The sequence below is a fragment of the Stegastes partitus genome, unplaced genomic scaffold, assembly GCF_000690725.1.
Source record: "Stegastes partitus isolate 25-593 unplaced genomic scaffold, Stegastes_partitus-1.0.2 Scaffold353, whole genome shotgun sequence".
Classification (NCBI taxonomy): Eukaryota; Metazoa; Chordata; class Actinopteri; family Pomacentridae; genus Stegastes; species Stegastes partitus.
The window spans coordinates 248,875-269,033 of NW_007578084.1; the positions used below are offsets into that span (position 1 = coordinate 248,875).

At 40.7% G+C, this 20,159-nt stretch overlaps 2 protein-coding genes across 6 annotated transcripts; one reads left to right on the forward strand and one right to left on the reverse strand.

The window, feature by feature from the left end:
* The first annotated feature begins 1,967 nt into the window (after window positions 1–1,967).
* On the forward strand, window positions 1,968–6,123 carry dnajc19 (DnaJ (Hsp40) homolog, subfamily C, member 19). Its single transcript, XM_008284278.1, has 6 exons — window positions 1,968–2,075; window positions 2,444–2,495; window positions 4,298–4,371; window positions 4,539–4,618; window positions 4,859–4,929; window positions 5,936–6,123. The coding sequence occupies exons 1-6, from the start codon at window positions 2,073–2,075 to the stop codon at window positions 6,004–6,006; spliced, it is 351 nt and encodes a 116-aa protein (XP_008282500.1). The 5' UTR covers window positions 1,968–2,072; the 3' UTR covers window positions 6,007–6,123.
* Window positions 6,124–7,859: 1,736 nt separating this feature from the next.
* Window positions 7,860–19,935, reverse strand: fxr1 (FMR1 autosomal homolog 1). Of its 5 annotated transcripts, none has more exons than XM_008284281.1 (18): window positions 19,855–19,935; window positions 17,945–17,997; window positions 17,729–17,822; window positions 17,566–17,637; window positions 17,107–17,255; window positions 16,774–16,867; window positions 16,454–16,570; window positions 15,654–15,824; window positions 15,054–15,132; window positions 14,459–14,568; window positions 14,215–14,301; window positions 13,047–13,272; window positions 12,722–12,815; window positions 12,458–12,573; window positions 12,139–12,348; window positions 11,796–11,873; window positions 10,996–11,078; window positions 7,860–9,790 (listed from the first exon to the last, which is right to left on the reverse strand). In XM_008284281.1, the coding sequence occupies exons 1-18, from the start codon at window positions 19,903–19,905 to the stop codon at window positions 9,599–9,601; spliced, it is 2,076 nt and encodes a 691-aa protein (XP_008282503.1). In that variant the 5' UTR covers window positions 19,906–19,935; the 3' UTR covers window positions 7,860–9,598. The 5 variants fall into 5 exon arrangements, with proteins under 5 accessions (XP_008282503.1, XP_008282502.1, XP_008282501.1 ...); XM_008284280.1 differs by having other exon boundaries at window positions 14,215–14,307; XM_008284279.1 differs by having other exon boundaries at window positions 14,215–14,310.
* Between the last annotated feature and the right edge of the window lie 224 nt (window positions 19,936–20,159).

A 20,159-nucleotide genomic window follows, 5' to 3' on the forward strand; every position in this document is an offset into this window, starting at 1 on the left:
TGATGCCTCCTGTTACAAAAGGACAATAAATTCTAATAACTTGTTTAACTGTAAACTAAATTGTATAATTCATCCCACTCTCACCCAACCGGTCGAGGCAGATGGCCGTGCCTCCCTGAGCCTGGTTCTGTCAGAGGTTTTTTTTTCCCCCTGCGGGGGTTTTCGGTTCCTTCCCACTGTTGCGGACTGCTTGCAGACTGCTGAAGCTTATAGGGAATCCAAATGTTTTGGATTGTGGGGTGTTTCTGTCTCTGCCTTTGTGAAGCGCTATGAGATGACTTGTTGTAAATATGCACTATACAAATAAAATTGAATTGAATTGAGTAGGCTTAAGTTATCTTATTACAAACAAACTTTAAGCAAATGAGACTGTCAGACAGTGAAAGGCTCCTGTCACACACACATGCACATTAATTTTGTAGCGTTTCCACACACAAATTCCTATATATAACTTTAACAGACTACCATATACAACAATTGACATTTCATTTCACCATAAAGATGAGGAATAAATACAAGAGTGTTAAAAACCATAATAAGCAGAATATTAAGAATAGAAGATAATAGACAAGCAGGTTTAAAGAAAAAAAAAAACAACTCTACATTGCTTTCAACTCACCTACGCAACAGTTTCGTTTAGAAATTATCAGTGCATTTCCCCGGGCTTCTCCACAGCTCCTCTCGCCTTTCTGTGGGCAAACAAACAAAAACATAGAGTTGAACTAAGAGTAACTGAGACATTTTAAATGGTGAAGCCAGACTACAACTGCTAAAACAGGAAATAACACTATTTCTCCTTCAAATGAAGACTAATTCATCAATGTCTGTTCAGCTTGATTCAGTACACAGCTGTAATTGGTGTGGTATGACCAGTAGCTTATGGTGGCAAATGCTAGCTTACATCCAACAAATACACTCCTGACCCCTCCAACTGTGCTACTGTTAAACAGTTTTGTATTCATACCTGTGTATCCTGTAATGTGTCACTTGTGACCACTGGGCTAAAGAAAATAAAAAGTGTGACTACTGTTAGCAAGTGTGACACAGCTAACTTGATTTCTATAGTTTTATATACTTAGCTTTCTACCATTAGCTTTCTGGCAAAGACAAGAAGGCTGCGATATGGCTAAACATGCGAGTTGTTCACTTCCTAGCGGCAGTGTTAAGTTAACTACTCACCTTAAACATTTGAGGTGCGTGACCACAAATGTGCATACAAGTGTTCAGAGAAAGCTAGCATTAGTTAGCTTGATGGCAGTAGCATTTAGCTTGACCACATACAAACCCACAGCTAGCTAAGTTGTCTTTTAAGGTAATACTATTGAAACAAAGACACAAAAATTTGTGTTTTTTATATCACACCAGCACAGGTAAATTTCACTTATTGTCAAAAACTGCATGGCAACTTCCAGGCTGGTTCTACCAATCATGAAGAGGACTGGTAATTGTAAATGAGGCAGGTGACAGATTGACCACCTCTCCGCCAGCTAATTGCCTTCATATTCTTCTTCTTTTGTTTTGATTGGTAGATGACAAACCAGGGTGTAGGTGCACTAGCGCCACCTCCCTGCACGAACTATGTATTGTTTCTGAAGTTTACGCCACGTGTGTTTGGTATGTCTTATATACGTATTTACTATATTGACATGATCTATTTAAAGGTTTATCATACAGACTCGATTTTTTAAACTTATAAACCTTGATGATAAATGACATTTTATGAAAAAAAAAAATCAAGTGGAAAACTCTATCATGAGTATACTGGCTAATTTAGCGGTACTTCGACCTGTAAAAACAACTGAATTTGATATAATCTGGGGCACGGAGCGGGTAAAATAATGCAGAGACATAAGACTATACCTTTCTTTGGCGCGACACCATCGACAAGCTGCAGCCAGGTGCCACTTGGCAGGTGGAGGAGAAGAGAGGAGGGGGGAAGCGGGAACAGCGGGCTCTTACGACAGTTCGCCGGTATTTGCGGCATAAACACATGGACGCCTGAGCGACGACAACATGAGAGGTCAAAAGTTATGGTCCTAGTCTTTAGCAGAAACGGAACATAACACGGAGACATGGTAGGTCGGACACGCTATTTATTAAGTGGGGTAGACGTCTGACAATAGTTGCGTACACCAGAGTCCGTGGGAAATTGCAGCAGCCTTTATTTGAAACGGCTATGCTAACGTTAGCTTCACCCGAATGTGCAAATGACCCAACACGACAGGATCAAACTCAGCTTGACGTATTTCAAATCAGCTCAGCGATGTTTGTGTGGAAACCATATTATCAAGAGTGGTTTGAAATGCAAGTTTAAGTACTGCTATTGGTCGTATAATGCCACAACTCTGTCATGTACTGTTTGTTTACATTGCTACAAACGGACAACATGTTTCCTTGAATGTTCACAATGTTTCTCTGACTTTGCTCTTGTCTGTTCGTGCAGGCCAGCTCCATGGTGGCAGTCGGACTGGCTCTGGCAGCAGCTGGATTTGCAGGTCAGTAACTCTAATAATGTATTCTTTAAGCTTTGTCAAATAAGAGAGTGGGCATACAAGTGTGTTATTACAACCACTACAGCTAGCTCTGTCAAACTGGGTTTATAAAACTACACCAAAACTACGACAGAGTCTGCAGCCACAGAGTAAACTGCACAAAAACGTGCCGTTTATTTTCTGTACACAAAACAGTAGCTTTAAGCGTCTTTGTTTACATTTGGTCAATGATTGTAACATCATTTCAAATTCCTAGAATAGATGTTTTCACGAGGGGTTGAGTAAGTATCAGCGTTGTCAATTATTGGATTCGGTATTAAACATTTGATTGTTGGTATCTGTATTTATTTTAAGCGGCGCATGATTAAAATATTTTGAAAATGCGGTTTGGCTTGGATACCTCTATTTATGGCACAGTCCAAATTTCCACCTTCCCAGACATTGAGGCACATTCTTGTGAGGTGCATGAGGACCGCATGAGGGCTACGATGTGTACGTTTCAACGCTATTATGTGCTCTTTTTTCAGAGTCCACATATCCACAAACTTTCCTGAGTCACTTGCTCGTTGAGAATTAGTGTATAAATGTGGGGTTATTTCCTCACACAAAATGTACACAAAGTAAGCATGATGGTGCCGGGAAGAAATCTGCTTCAATTTTTGTACTTTGAACAAGGAAAAAATCTACTGAATGTATATATATATTTAATAGAGATGTTTCAAAGCAAGGCTGCAAGGAGGCACAGTTGTTTAGCACTGTTGCCTCGTGAGGACGCCCGGGATCTTTCTGCGTGGAGTTTGCATGTTCTCCCCGTGCAGCGTGGGTTCTCTCCGGGTTCTCCAGCTTCCTCCCACAAGGTCCAAAAACATGTTGAGGTTAATTGGTGATTCTAAATTGTCCATCGGTGTGAATATGAGTGTGCTTGGTTGTCTGTCTCTAAGTGTAGCCCTGTGATAGACTGGTGACCTGTCCAGGGTGTCCCCTGCCTTCACCCCATAAATCAGCTGGGATAGACTCCAGCCTCCTGTGACACTCGTGAGGATTAAGCAGTGTATAGATAATGAATGGATGGATGTTTCAAAGCAACATGCGCTGCCATGACAGTGTGTCCCTTTCTTCTTTTTATTACCATTTCAAGCCCTTATGAACTCACATGGTCAAAAGCACTACAGCTGTGATGTCCGTTAAGTCTGTAAGGGTTTAGTTCTTAGGCCTTGAGGTGGAGACTGGGATTGGGCCTGTAGTCACCAATCTGTTGTCTCAAGTACTGGCCCACCCGCAGCACTATCTGACTGGTTACACATCATGAGTAACAGTTAATACTGCAGGATAATTGTTAAAAGTTCTCTTGAATGAAATCAAATAAACATACATTTAAAAAGGTGTTGGAGTTTGTAGTATTCAGAATTTTGACACCAAGATTTAAATTTTTTTGGCAAATGTTTATTGGTTTTCAGTCTCCTTGATCATGACTCAGTGTCAGTATCAGCCCTGAAAAACCACATCTGTTGTTTTGTAGTTTTCACAGTTTTGTGACACTTGTCAGTAAAAAAAAAACAAAACAAAACAACAACAAAAAAAACTACAATTTAATTATGAAAGCATTCCTACACCACTGTACATATGATTTTCCATTTCTTTGCCATACAATAATATTGATGTTGGAAAGATGCCTTAAGATTCATTTTATCCTTACTAGTAACCATACAGCCATTACCAGAAGAATCAACAAGTTTTTATATCAGCTGAGTTAAAGTGACTTTCTCCTCCCACTCTGCATGCATCCCCTCCTCTTCATCCACCAGGCCGGTATGCCATGCAGGCCATGAAGCAGATGGAGCCTCAAGTGAAACAGGCCCTTCAGAGCTTCCCCAAAACAGTAAGAAGGAAAATATGCTTGATGATGCCTGATAACTCTGTACATAGCAGTTTGATGTGTGCTTCAAGTATGTCAACAAAGCAGATAGATCTTGATCTGCACTTTTAATCAGCATTTTGTTTTCGTTACTTCATCAACCTCATTCTCCGCTGACCATGTGTTTACAGGCTTTCGGAGGAGGGTACTATAGAGGTGGATTTGAGCCAAAGATGACAAAGAGAGAAGCTTCCCTGGTTTTAGGTGTCAGGTATGTGGACACACTTCTCATATCTGTCCACCACATAGCACTGTTTCACAGTTGAGTCCACCTGTGATGTGGTACTGTACATCCAGGATCAGACATACAGTACATTTCTGGATTAGGTCTTGTGCTGCACAGTAAACTGTCTTGCAGTCATCTGTCTCTCCACTACAGCAGACAGCCGTTACTATTTCCACTGTTTCTCATCATAATAATTCACTCTTGTGCCACTTTTCTGTCTTTCAGTCCCACAGCCAACAAAAGTAAGATCAGAGAAGCCCATAGAAAACTGATGATCCTGAACCATCCAGATAGAGGTGAGTGGAAGATTTAAATATTCTCCTTTGTTTAAGTAATGGACCAGTTATTTTGACAGATTAATCTTTTGTATATAAATGTCCAAAAATAGTGAAATAATGTTGATCGCAACCCTCCAGAGTTCAACACGACATCATCATCAGAAGTCTTGTTCTGTCCAACCACACAGCCTAAGACCCAAGCAAGATAATCATGTTTTGTTGTGTATGACAGGGACAGGCAGCAGTTGTTGTCATGTAAGAAGCTTTCTATGTTGTGTTTTTATGTACATTTGAACTATGACCTTAGAAAAAGTGTATGGGAAATTGAAAACTATGTAAACTTATTTAACTTACTGATTCCACAAAAACGGTTTTGCAGTTGCTTGAGGTGGTTTTTGACTTTTAAAAAAAGAGGTAATGTGCATAAATGCGGATGGAAGCACCTTTTTTGAATGAGTTCTCACAAATTCTCTCCATTTTTTTTGCTGAAGATGGCCAAAGTTGTTGTTTTTTTGTTTTTATTTCCTTTATTTAATGGAAATCATGACATTGCTTTTGAATTGTGGTTCAACAGAAATTTTAAAAAAAAAAAAAAAAAAAAGCATGATGGGACCCATAAACTAATATTTTCTTGAACAACTCTTTGAGCCGACCACTTCATTCAAGTGTTTTCTGTAACTCTCAATCAGACTTCTGCACCTGTTGACAGGTATTTTGATTTTGTCCCACTGCTCATCAGCAAAGTGCTCTAATTTGTACTTTTTTTTCAGTTTCTAGTTATTTGAGAAACGATTGTAAAATTTGCCTTTTCTTTAATGGAAGGGTATGAATACATTTGAGGACGACTGTATCTGCTTTGGTCAAAGTGTTACTTTGCTGGTTAGAGAGAGCTTGTCACTCAAAATACGAACTATGCAAATGTATAATGTTAAATTCAGTACTGTCTTCTAGCTGTGGTATGGTATGTGTAGTTTAAAGCAAAATTTCCACTTTAACCCTAACCCTCTGTGTGTGTGTGTTACAGGTGGGTCTCCTTACCTAGCAGCAAAAATAAATGAAGCAAAGGACCTGATGGACGGCCAGACCAAGAAATAGAGGTGAAGACGCCGACTTCACCCTGCTCTACTTCATATTGTTGCACTGACTGATTTGAGGAGGCACGTGTTGTTTTCTAACTGTTCTCAAATAAAATCACACTGTACAAACCGACAATGGAATCTTCCACCATTATTAACTCGTATTTTGGATCAGGTTTGTTTCTAAAATTTCCCACTTGATGAGAATTTAACTGTCTCACATTTTTTACAAGTGTGTTTTATCAAGATTTTTCCCGGTTGTTTTTTTTTTTTTTTCACCTTGTTAAAATGTCCATATGGTGTTTCCATATGCTAGAAGACACCTCATTAGTTAAATAAGTAGTCAACATCATGGCTAAGTATTTCTGTCTTGAAACCATAGACTGTGTAAAAGATGGACGTAGCTACCGTGATGTCACCCCTTGGTTTCTGCACTGAGAAAATGAAGCCAGGGTTTTGCTACTTCCTGGTTGACATCTTGGATTTTTGGAGCCAGTGATGCAAAAATCGTCGGAGGGGGGCGGAACCATAGGAGCAGTGATTGGTCAGACGGATTGAGAGGCAGGCTCTCTTTGCCACCTGATCTCTGGATTTGACCATGAAAACTAATAAGACAAAAATCCTGAGCTGTAGGAATGCGGTATTTCATGATCTGTGATCACTTTTCCAATTCAAGTCTATGGGAGCCAGGGCGTTTTGGAGCCAGCAACTAGCGGACGTAGGGATATTGCAGGTTTTTGACACTTTCGGGTTGGCTTCATTTTTCAGGGCCGGTTGCTACGTCCATCTTTTATACAGTCTATGGTTGAAACTACAGATTCATACTTTTTTTTTTTTATGTAACCATACTCAACAACCAATCCTGTCAGCTTGCTGGGTGGTGCTTACTTATTATTCTTTAGAATCAGAATTGGTTTCCACTATTCCAATAGTACAACTTGAAAACGTATAACACAGAGTAGTTTGATAGCGTTTGAGCAGAGTCAAAGGGGAGCTGGTGTGCTTGAGCTACCATGAATGAAATCTAAGCCATTTTAAGGAAGGAATGGATTATATTAATGGGGGAAAAAAAACTAAACATGTAACTTTGATACACAAATATGAGTTTTTAGGGGTTAAATCAATAATCAGGAGGGACTTTAAAACATTGCTGACATTCCTATACAATTAAAGAGCTTTTATTTGCTGTGAATTTTGCTCTAATAACTCAGACTGCCTCATATGCACTTTTGCTAAATTTAAATCTACTACACTGAATACTGAACTGAAATTTGACTTTAAGAAAATTATATTACAAATCACATTGCAATTGGAATATCTGTCTGTGGAATTACAGTTACCCAAAATCATTCAGCTTTAATTAGCAGAAACCTGATCCAGCCAAGCCTTTTAAAGAAAAAAAAACTGAATATGCAGCTTTGAGTGGAATAATTTGTGCCATTGTGTCATTTTTTTTAATGCGTATAGAGGCAATATAAATCTAGAGAAGAAATGCTGATACCCATCACCACCAACAAAACCTATATTCCGTGAGCATGAATGCATGACCTAACATGCAATGTGGAGGTTTAGAACACTGACAGGTTTTGCAAATGATGAGAGCTAATGGTAACAATGAGGTCCTGCTCCCAGTAACTTCAAAAACAGATATATGTGGCCAATGCTCGGATTTAACAGTTCTTTTGTTAAATGTTATGGTTTCGTGGGTAAGCTGCAAAATGACAAAAATAGTTTCACAAAAACTACTCTTCTAAACTTATCATCACATTTGGAGAACCATAAAGTCAGACAGATAAAAATTCAGTTCTCCAACAGAGCGCCATTTCTGCCGAACATGATGCGATGTTATTGTTCAGTAGTGAGACAGACAGGTTGGTTTTAGATCTACATGGAAGATCAAGTTTATTTAAGAACTACCTGCATACAAAACATATTGCACATCAACCAACCAGACGATCCTTAAAAAAAAAAACAATATACTGTAGTTGACCCAACAAAAACACGTGGGATGTCACAACTCTCAGTAGTCCAAATTGTCATTTTTCTCAAAAGAAAACCTCCCGGTAACGCATATTTTTAGTGTCAAGAAAAAGAAGACTTTTTTTTTTTTTTTTAAATACTGTACATTTTTTAAAAATAAATAAACCAAATAAATCTCCTTCCTTAGTGGAACAGTCGTGACCAGTTTCCAGCCAGCCAGTATGGAAGAACCATGAAAATGACATCGTCGTCACCTGGGCCTGGTTTTCTAGAAACATCTCAACACCAGCGTTATCGGGTTCTTACGGAACCTCTGCAATAGCGGGCGTGTAAAAGTGAATACGGCAAACATGCTTTGAATCTGTTGATGTACAACAATTTCCTGGGGAGGAAAACAAAACAGAACTTAAGATGAACCTTCCCGATGTTTAGTAATGAGATGTTCCCAGGAAACCCAGCGCTGACGGCTACATTTCTGTCCAGCACTAAACAGTAACGGGCCAGTTTCCAGACTCAACTACAATCAGCTCTTTAACAGAAAAAGGTTACATTTCAGTGCAAAGAAAACAACTCCTCTATTGTTTGTTTCTCTTCCAGACACGCTGTAATAACATTTCTTCTATGACTGAAGTGGTTGCATATTGAAAAACAGGAAGCAGCTAATGTCAAACTCCTCAACAGATATATATAAAGGATAACTGGATTCATCCCCCCCTTCCCCACAACATTAAGAACAAGACACACCTGATTTTAAAAAGATGCCTCTGAAATCCTTTTAGGGCATTCAGTGTTTGCCTTCAGCTGCACACAGTACACACATTTAGCACATGGAGACACCTTATATGCTTCACCTGCAGCAGATGAAGGCAAACGGGTAACACAGAAATAAGTGAAAGGATTTCAGATGGTGTGCAGAGCCAGGCAACAACATGTTGAATCTACTCTCAAGGCACAACAGCTGATCACATGTATGTCAAACATACCTGGGATTCCAAGAAACCTATCTGCACCGTGGTACTGCTCATGCAGAACATCTAATTTACAAACTACTTCAGATGCACAAAACATCCTGAACAAAAGGTAGTGGAAGCATCTTTCTGAGTCCACCTGGTAGAAGGCAGGCGTTGTTTTGTTCTAAACCCCTGCTATGACGTTTTTTTTGTTCACCATAAAAAAAGTACTGCTGCATTCATACCACAGTATGGGTTTGAGTGGAATCCCTGTCTGCATTGTATGTATAAATACTGTGTTCAGTCCAACCCAGACTGTTAAATGGAGAGAGGACTGAAAAGTACAGTTCATGTACATGTCTGTAAGTCTGTGTATGTTTGACTATCTTTGGCAAGCTCATACAGGAAGAACTATGGTAAAAAAAAAAAGGAAGAAGAAGAAGAAGAAGAAGAACTGTAGTAAAATGGATAGTTGGACAGAACACATGTAAAGGGAAGGTTAAGGTTTAGACCTCTAAAACTTGCACAGCGAAACAGGTTTCAAATATTTGTAAAGTAAAAAAGAACAGTGCTTGTTGTATTTAAATGTTAAGATTCTCTTTTGAGGCTGCTCCCGAGTCATGGAGATTCAATCGAGTGCAGCCAAAGAATATTTGAAACCATTTTCTTTGACAAATCTGACTAAGAGAGCCCGTTAACAACAGGTTGTGGGTCGGAGTCCTCCTTGTAGGAGACTTTGGCAGGCCTTTCGGTGGGAGACCTGGGAGCACTTGTGCCGTTGTTGCCCTCGCCGTCAGCAGCACTGTTGCTGGAACCATTGGTGGTTGCCGGGGCAGGCTGTGGGCTGTGCTCAGCGATGACATCTACCTGACTCTGAATATAAAAGAGAGACAATCAGAGGAAGATGATGTAATTCTAATGTGTCAATCTAATTTGACATTACAGCTGCACAATGCTGAAATCTAGCAAAAACAAAAAAAAGCACAAATATAGTCGTGACTCGATAATCCGACACTAAATGTAAAACCTTCTTTTATGTCGGATAGCAAGGCTGTCGGATTGTCAAGACGGAGGTCAAGATACAAGGAGGGCTTCACGCTTGAAGGGTAATTTGTTGTTAATATTTATTGTTTATAGTTGTTATAATAACTAGTGTATTGTTAGAACACTACGCATCGCTGGATTTCACGTCAAATGACCGGTGCAATTGTGCACGTTCCGACCACTTCCACCCCGTCGGAGCGCACCCCCGGAGGTGGAAGTGGCTGGAACACACAGACAGTATTTGGCTGCTGATGCCGGTTTAGTTAGCAGTCACAGTTCCGTTTCCATCATCGGTGGCGGCGGTGGTGGGGGAGTGGCGGGCAAGATACGCTCCATCATTACCATCAGTGTTTACTTCTGCAAACACTGAGCATGCTCACTGCATGTGACGTCGTTGTGTCCTCTTCTGCGCATGCGGGACACTTTTGGGTCGTATGAAATTCACACAGCAGATCACATACAAGTCGTATTTAATTGGAAATGTGAACAAACTCACAAAAAAATCCGAATTGAGCATCAAGTCCTGCAGTCTGTCGGATTGTTAAGTCAGAAAACACGTTGGTATCCTTATTTGTGACATAAAATGTCATGTTGGAGTCAGAATCCAAGGCTGTTGGCATGTTAAGGCTATTTTTAATGGGTCCCATTTGTTTTTCCTCAAAACCTGTCGGATAGCAAGGTTTTCAGATTGTTAAGGGTTGGATTATCAAGTCACGACTGTATATTGATTCTCCTGCAGCTCTTCACTGTCCTCTCTGTTCAAATCCTTTTCCACCACAGAGGCTCGGGCCAATTAACGCTACATATGCAAGCTACAATGCCGAAAGATTAGCATGGAATTTTTGAGTGACAATGCCAAAAAATTCTTCCTACTCTAGCTTTAATTGGCCAAAAACACCACTTATTAAACATAAATCAAGATAAATCTGGTTTAATAAGTGATTGCTAGGTTCTTGAGCAGTCAGTATTCAAAGTCACGAAGGCGAGCTGTGGTCTGCCAACACTTTGTAAACTCATCAAATAGAAGTACTGACCACATCCTTGTTTTTCTTGGTGTCCTTGGTGGTCATCTGTCTGCTCTGAGATTCAGCCCTGGATATGTAGTCAGCTACAGTCACTGTACAGATACGACAGCAAAGAAAAACAACAGAAAACATTGGTAACAGAAGAAGACTTCAGCTGGTGGTGACCTAGAGCGTTTTCATTACAAATGCTCAGCAAATTTGTCCCAGATATTCAGAACTTAATCTAAATTTCAACTGCACATCCCACAATTCCTGATGATTAGTGAAACACAGAAAATGTTGGAACACATGAATACACGAGCAATCACTGTAGAAAGCAAGTGTCAGTTTTCAGTCAAACAATTGTACCCTAAGAGCCTGAGAGACACTTTCTAGGAATTTTAAACCTAACAAGATTACAAAAAACGTGTTAGTCAGGTTAACTCTGTTACACCACACAGAGATCCACAGAGTTGGAATGCAACTTTTGTAAATGACAGCCTGACAACACAAAAACAAGTTGTAGCCATCAGTTATTAGTAAGGTTTTGTGCCCATTAAAGACCACAAGACACAAGGAGAATGCATACTTAGTCCATGCGCAACAACCGAGTGTAGACACTCAAATGTAGCTACCTTAATAGAAATCTGTGTTTTACAGTATTAAGATGACAATTCTTATGACTGTCAACCAACAAGCCGCACTCAGCTGCAAGGTTTTATTTAATATGTTCCTAGTCACGCACAAGCATGAAACCCAGTGCACAACTTTTTAGCTAAGCCATTCAGAGCAATGACTGGTGAGATCATGCTAGTGGTTCCCATGGTTACCTGGCTGCCTCTCCTCAGGCAGGCGGATGCGGCGACGTCGGCTACGATTACGACGCTGAGGTTTAGCTTCAGAGTCATCTATGGGTGTTAGGTCATCACAAAAAGAGGTATTGGGGGCTTAAATTGCTTTTAAATCAGAGGTGTAATCTTTGAAGTGCACTGGTTTCTTTGACATTTAGAAAAGGAAATGATGCACCGCTGCACAGCAGCTAAAAACAGCAGTCGGCTGACTATTTTCTTCACTACTGTGTTCCAAAAATACTTTTAACCTGTATGCACTGTTTGTCTGGACTACTGAAGAAGTCTTGTAAAGTGATGTCGCCAAATCCAGTGACTTCCATACCTATTCCATTTTCGCTCACTGAGGCGTTATCGGACTCGCTCATGCCGTCCATCAGTGTGGCATCCTCATCTGTTCTGCGTCGCCGAGACCTTCGACGGCGGTTCGCAGGCAGGTTGGACTCACTGGCATCGGTATCGGCCGTCTGGTCTGTCTCCGTGTTGGTCTCCAAGACTCCATAGGCGTGGTTGTCGTCATGGTCCCGATGCCCTGCTGCAGTTAGAATCAGATTCACAAAGAACAGGTCATGTTTAGATGTATGTTTCAATTTAAAAAAGCACAAAGTTGTGTGTGGGGTGTGTCTTTTAAAGCTGAATTGTACCAGAACTGTATCCTCCTCTTCCTCCTCTTCCCCTTCCCCCAGGCCCGCCTCGGCCTCTGCCGGGTCCTGGTCTCCTGCGGCCATCTCTTTGTGGCCGTGCGCCTCTATCTCTGTCCCTGCAAGTCCATCAGACAAAATGGAACAGATTACAAAAAGCTGGCATCATCTTAGACAAGGACTGCAGAGACAATGCAGCTACCACTGACAACACAAAAACTACATTTCTTTTGTACATCTTTGGGTCTGAAAATCTAACAAAGCTACCTGTCGTGGTCCTCTCCAGCCAGTGACCAGTCACTCAGCTCATCCCTGCGCTCTGAATCGGTCTCAGAGGCATTGGACTGCTCTGAGTTGGTGCCTTAGCAGACGCACAAAGGGTAGAACAGAGAGAGACACAACAAGGACAAAACAGCATCTGTCATAGGGGTAAATAATTATTACTGGGAATCTTATTTGTGTCCAGATACTTTAACTCCGACACCATGTTGCTTCTGATTTCTTGCACAAATGGCAAATTCTTATGCAAACACCAAAGTATGTGGCAACAAACAAGCAGATTTAGTGGTATGTGATTTTTAAAGGCACCAACCATATCCAGTGCTGTAGCTGTGGCCTCTGCGCCCACGGCCTCGACCGTTGTAGGAGCGACTGACATGTACGGAGGATGAAGAGGCATTGGCACTGCTGTCAGTATTATATCCTCCTCCTCTCTCCCCCCTCTCTCCTCTCTCCCTGTCAACTGGTCGGTGACCCTGGGTGATTTGACGTAACTGTTCGTCAATCTGCAGCCGCTCCAGACGAAGCTGCTCAACCTCCTGGAAAGGAAGAAGAGATGGTAAGAATAAAGAAAACGAAATAAGGCAAAAGGAAAAGCAAGGAACATAAAATGTGACTCTACATTATTGGTGTCTCGGAAAATCAAGCAAATCTGAGATCTTTTGTTTTTGGTTGCTTCTTTGGAAACGCCATTAGATGCACGAGTCATCATTATACAAACATCTAAATAACATCCAGTGCTCCTCGTGTTTCTTATGTTCAATCTTGCTAGGCTCCTTCCCTGTGTATAATCCACAATCTGCCTCAGCTCTTCCTCTAGCTGCTGGCCCTCCACAAGCAGCTCCAACATGTCCTACACACAGTGCAAAACAAACATGCATGAAGCACTAACACAGCACAAAACATGCAAACACAGGACACAGACATACATACACAGTGCAAAATGTATACACAGCAAGATATACACCACAGAAAAGCAAAGTTTTCACTAAATTAATTACTTGACATCCACAAATAATAATGTAGACTGTGACTGAGGTGCTGATCCAGGTGATCAATGCTGTAAGAAGGTCATATCAGACATCGCCGCTATAACTACCACAAACCTTCATAACCTTTGTATTTACTGCATACAGACATATCCTGCATTGTGCTGTGTTTGTGACTCATATTAAATTATATACGTTTCCTGATTGGTTTCACATACTTCCTCATGAAGCATCACACTAGCACTCAAAGCAATGTTGCTTTAGCAATACTTATGAAGCACTGTTTACATGCTGACAGCCAAGTAGAGTCAGTTCAGCCTCATGAATGGCAAAGTGATTAGCCAGGAGGGGCATTCAAAGGCAGCCTGAGACAGCTGTAAATTGATGCTGTGGCACTGAGTGAAAGAGAAGACTTGGAGGACACGCTGACAAACATGCATCAAGAACAAGCCACTTCCCCAATTCAACTCACACACACAGTTGTGGCCTTACATTGAGGTAAGAGATGTGGTACTCCAACAAGACCTGAACATTGCCAATACTCTCCTTAGTACCGACAAAGGTGAATGGGACCATTCCCTGTGTCAACAAAACACAAAAACACAACACACATGTTAGTATGGGACTGTCTGAAGCAAGACACAAAGTGCAATTCCTCTATGCAGAGTTAGAAACATTTGTGACACGAATCAGTGCTTTATTGCTAGCAGTAAACACATCGCAGTGGCAGGCTTACTTCCTGTCTGGGCTGCTTGTTATCATTGTCTCCTTCTATCCGGACCCTCACCACACCAGATTTGTCCACAATCTCCTGGATGACCTTACCGTTCTTGCCGATCACTTTGCCTGGAGACACAGAGCAGGGAAAGATGCAAAGTAGCAGAAGCAGTTTAAGTCAAAAACTTGAAACTCAGAGATGGAGTGAATAACCACAAGGGGAGGTTTTTTCTTCCCTACCACTGTCTTCAAGTGCTTGCTCAAAACAATCTCAAAGGAAACTTTGGATTTGTTGGGTTCTCTGTTTAAAATTTATAAGGTCTTTACCTTACTATGGGTAATGTAACAGATGACATATATTGTGAATCGGCACTATATAAATAAAACTGAACTGAATACATGAAAGTTTTTTTTTATGTATATATTTATTTTTGCCTCGTTAAGGATTTAATTTAACTTTTAAGTTACACAAATACTGTAAGAAATAAGAGATGACTGTCTTGTAATATATCGTACATAACTGTACAGTGTACCAATTACCAGCTTAGCATTCCAATTGTTTTACAGCAGGTTTTTAGAATTTTAAAACTCAGGAAATGTTTGTGTCTTCATACCAACAAGGTTCCTCGGCACCTGGACAGAATCCTCCAGAAACTCCAAGTAGCTCCTGGCCTTCTTAACTGCCTCTGCAGTCTAAAGGACAACACAGTTTTGCATGCAATTAGCACAGTCAGGTTCAGAATCCAGTCACGTCGTAGCAACCATACAATGGCCACCAATAATATCAACAAATGCATCCACAGTGAAAATGACAACGCAAAGGAGCCATTCATGAAAAGCTGCTAAGACATTTATATAAGGTCATTTTTTTCATATTAAGTCATATATAACCTGTACTACAAAGAAAATATCATGTATTTGTTACAGTGCCCATGCCAACTGAGGACACCTCTAATTTCCTGTAACTACCTGACAAGCTTGTTTGTATGTAAACTGATGCCCACTGTTGCTGAAACAAAGTTGGAAGAACCCAATCAGAAAACTGAAATAGCTGAAATATCTGTAAACATTTCTGCTGTGTGCACATCTGTCAAATCAAATGAAATAAGAGGAAATATCTTTTGATTTCCAATGATTGAACATTTTCTGTGTTTTGGACTTTGATCTTGGTGATACATTTTTTGTCTTTGGTTGAGGGCCACACAACAACGTACCTCTCCATAAATCCTGAAAGTGCCCGTCTCTTCATCCAGCTCAATGGCAGTGACGCCTGGAATCTTCCGTGCTTGCTGGATGTTGCTGCCGTGGCTTCCGATGGCCAAGCCCATCAGATCCGGTCTCACCATAAACTCCTCCTGGAAGGATGATACCAGGTGCCTGGAGTTCTACACAAACATAGGGAGGCAGTCACATTTATGTTAATCTTAATTGTGGTTAGTTTTCTATCCATAAACATTCATTGTTCTTGCTAAAGCTTAAATTCCTTGCAAAAACTGGCCAAAAACAAGTCTAATACTGGTTGATAATGCTATTCATCTAAACAATGCTCTGTCGACAGGATAGTAAAAACACAAGAAAAGTGCCAACACTACATATTGTTTCCTCTTTGTGTAACTCCAATTACCATAATGTATTATTTCTGTACAACTATCAGAAACTTCATTTGGCCCACCACAGTATTTTTACCACAGACTCTCCTTTCATTTTATAATCAAACATTAAAAGTTGTACCATGCAGAGGTAGGATGACACAACTTCCAATTATTCAAATATAATTGGTACACTACAATACTAAGAGCCACACCCTAAAAGCTCTTAAAGAAAGTTCAGTTTCTTTGTTGTTTCGGGTAACTTTATGTGATACTATTATATGGTTAACAACCATGCTTTATGTTACCATGGTTACTGACTGACCTACTGACGATGCACGTTGACTCCTTTCTGAAGGTACTACACTGCACGCAGCACATGATCTCCAGATCACTGCAGTAAATCGTTTTTGTTACCAACTTACCTCCAGGTGCTTTGTGGCCTCCTGGTTGCGTGACATTAAAAGCAGTTTGGTTCTCAGGCTCCGCAGGTGCATGTCACTCAGCAAAGACACACGCTTCACCGTTGACTCATTGGTAGACTTAACACACAAACACAAATTAAATTAAAGAATTATGCAACTATGCAGAGCTGCTTTGTTGATGATGAATGGTATAAAGGAATAGCTGAGTCATCCACAACACAGGCATGCTGAGCATAACAAAGGTGTAACATATTATGCAGGAGCATAGATGCCATTACATGTATCCAAATGTCACCACAGAATTAAAACAAGCAAGTTACCACAATCACTAGCTGACTGGTCTCGGGGCAGTATGAGATGCGACAGGCTCCCACAGCTTTCTTAAAGTCCTTATGGGCATTCTCACTCTGGCACCTGTAACATCAGAAAATTGGATTACTTCCAACTTGCTAATGTAGAGAAATACCTTAATATCTGGCCAACAGCTGAAAGAGGGTTCGAATTGAAGAAATCAGAATAAAGACACCATGCAACACCTACAGTAACTGATCTACTGTATGCATGTGTATTATCGCTGCTAATAAAGAGATCAAGTTTATGAATTTAAGATCAGTCCGTCTGTAATGTTCTTATCGTAATGGTGCTGTACATACGCTTCTTGTAGATCCTGAGGAACTGGGACAGTGCACTTGTGAAAGGAGTTCTTGGTGATGGCCTTGTTGGTGTTGACTGGACGCAGACGCTCAAAGGTCACAATCTCATTGTAGGTGGCATCACAGGCTGCATACTCAATCACATAGAACTAGAAAATACAGACAGGTATGATGTGTACAATAAAACCTATAGACGCCAAATCTACCGTATTGTATACAGCAATTGTACAGTTAAAAGCAGGTTTCCAACTGGCTCTTTAATAATAACAAAAATAGCATTCAGCTGCATAAGCATTTATCAGTCTGTTCTGCTATTTTCCAGGTACTGTAAGTGGATAGCTGTGCTACTGGTAAATAATAATAAATAAAAAATACTTGCTGAAACAGAATCACTAAAAATGTAATATTGTTAGTAAGTAGTCAGTATAGAAGTTTTTCTTCCTAACAAACGATACTCACATCTCCTTTCATCATGCGGACTTTAGCTAACCACCAACCACAAGGTTCTTGTTCATTGGCTCTGGACAAGATCTGACAGGAGATTAGGACAGAATCAGTATAAGGCACAGACAGAGAGGAAAACTTAAGTGCAAAAAGAAGACTTTATCTGTGTCCAGCTCACCTCCACCTCCTCGCCTTCTCCGATCTCCTTCTTGGCGTCAGCAGGTGGTGGCAACCTGACATCACTGAAGGGCACCTGGCGTTCTGGCTGCCAACTAAAAAAATTGAAATAAATGCTTAAAACATGTTTGGTTTTTTTTCCTGGCATTTGCCTAAAAGTTTAGAACTTGACATGTTTTATGAAAGCAGCTGAAATACGGGACACACAGAGACTCACTTGTTCTCAAAGGCAATGGAGAGAGAGTCATCGTGGATATCTTTGACCAAGCCCTGCAGGAAAGACAGAGACACAGACAAGTGACTGAAATTGTATTTAAAGGTTTCCTGTCGAGGGGCATCTAGTAGCCAAGTGGAGATGTTTCTCTATGATTGGGTCCCCGTTTAGCTTGTCTTGTGCAGGCGTGCAAAAGCGTGCTCAGGTGTGAAGGGGATTTTTTTGACTTGAAATATGGCTTTAAAACTTATTGTGTCTATTTGTCACAATGTAACACGAACTGTATTTACAATGAAAATGTAAAGGATGATAACTGTATAGCTGTAGCAATCAGCTGTGGTTATAGCTATTATTTATTGGTCGCTTAACGGCCAAATGTACTAAACAATCTCTGGTTCCTGCTTCTCAGATGTGAGGATGTATCACTAGGCTTTGTCATGTGTGATGGTAAACTTCATTATTGGTGAAAGAAAACATAAGAGATCTGAGAAACTGTAATTGGGATATTATGCTATTTTTAAATGAAAAACGTCTCTCAACTGTGAAAAAATTGTTTGATGTAGCCCACGAGAATGCATTTACATATACTAATTACCGCATCTCTCTGTTGTATATGTACCACCACAATTTACACTGTTGTGCACACTTTCCATTATTTAGGTATAGTTTTCTGTATTCCTAGTTTTTGTCTTTCTTTTCAAGCTACCGGATGCGTGAATTTCCCTCCGGATCATTATAAATATCTGTCATCTATCTCTTCAGCACGTCAAACATACACTTAAAGACTAACTGTAGAAGTTTTTCTTGATAAGCTATAAAGACAAAACAGAACTGAACACTTCCTAGGTATTCCAAACTTCCAGACGAGCTATTTAAGTCATTTGGTAGTCTTGTGTGAAGGTAGGTGTCAGTTACATTACATTTTTAAAAAGTCATAAAATCACACAGCCGTGTAACTCAAGAGTTCAAAATGCAGCCCAGGCAAAGCGAACTAAGTCTGTCATGAGAGCAGGGTTGGGGAGACAGAGAGAACAGTAAGAACAGAGAGAACATGCAGTGGTACAGGAGTAATCTGAGGCGTGAAGGTGAGACTTCACAATAAAAGGTGGTAAAGGAAAAGGAGATGAGAGAAGGGGCGAGGAGACACACAGGAAAGATGGGAGGAAAGGAGACGGGAGTATTACTTTGGGCAGCCAGTCTAGAAATAGCTTTTAAGTCTGCGGTATCAGTGACCCTCTCCTGACATGCCAGCTGGTCAGGATTGACAAGGAACAGCTGGCTCACACATTCACATAGAAAAAATAGCTTGGGCATGATGAAGTATCAAATAATAGACAGCGACAGATAAGCACGGAGTCTGTGCAGAGAAACAGCTCGTAGCCGCTTTCATAAACAACGGTGGTGACTTCTAAACAAAAAACACTTTAATAAACAACATGAACAAACGCTGAGTTGATCCTGAACCGCTCTGATGACCGCTACAGAACCGAATACATGACGTACAGTAACAGTGGGCTGCACACACAACTTACTTTAGCCACATCTTTCGACGTCAACAGTTAGGCAACTAGCAAGTTAGCTAACTTTTAGCTCGGAGGAGCTGACACCGAACTCAAGAAAAATAAATACAACCTCAGACGGGCTTTATATTCGACTTATCGCAAACGTGACCGTGTTTCTTCGACGGTGGGTTTTAAGAATGTCGCTATAAAATGACAGTTGGCGAAGAGTAAGCGATGCTAGCTTAGCCTGCTAACGCTTGCTAGCGCCGCTTGTGTAAGCTAATGACAAGCACTTAAGTGGGTTCTGGGCAAGTCGGAACACGTCGCCGTGGTCCAGGAGACTTCAACTAGCATATCGTATCGTGTTTCGAGCTTTTATGTTTGATGCGGTGTTGATAAGCCGGTATTTACCTTGTAATAAGCCCCGTTGGAGCCACGGACCTCCACCGCCAGTTCTTCCATATTGGACACGCAAAGGATGTTGGGACGACAGGTGCTCCTTCAGCAGCAGCAGAGAAGTTGGAGGACTGAGGAGCTTTATGTTCTCCGCTGTTTTCTCTTAATGCACAAGGAGGTAAAACGTGGTTCCCCGTGAAACACTTCTACAAGCTGTATATTCCTCATTTACCGTTGTGTTTGTACTATAAAACTGCTATATAGACTCACATTAACAGTCAGAGTAGCCTGCTCACATCCATGTTCACACTCCATTTCAA

Excerpts from the sequence above, each read along its gene's own strand:
- dnajc19 (XM_008284278.1), top strand. Across the intron at positions 2,496-4,297 it reads GGCAGCAGCTGGATTTGCAG|GCCGGTATGCCATGCAGGCC; the intron begins GTCAGTAACTCT and ends TTCATCCACCAG. Across the intron at positions 4,372-4,538 it reads TTCAGAGCTTCCCCAAAACA|GCTTTCGGAGGAGGGTACTA; the intron begins GTAAGAAGGAAA and ends ATGTGTTTACAG.
- fxr1 (XM_008284279.1), bottom strand. The coding sequence starts at position 19,905 with ATGGAAGAACTGGCGGTGGAGGTCCGTGGCTCCAACGGGGCTTATTAC. Across the intron at positions 17,823-17,944 it reads TCCATTGCCTTTGAGAACAA|TTGGCAGCCAGAACGCCAGG; the intron begins GTGAGTCTCTGT and ends CAATTTTTTTAG. Across the intron at positions 9,791-10,995 it reads CCAAGAAAAACAAGGATGTG|AGTCAGGTAGATGTCATCGC; the intron begins GTCAGTACTTCT and ends TTTTATATTCAG.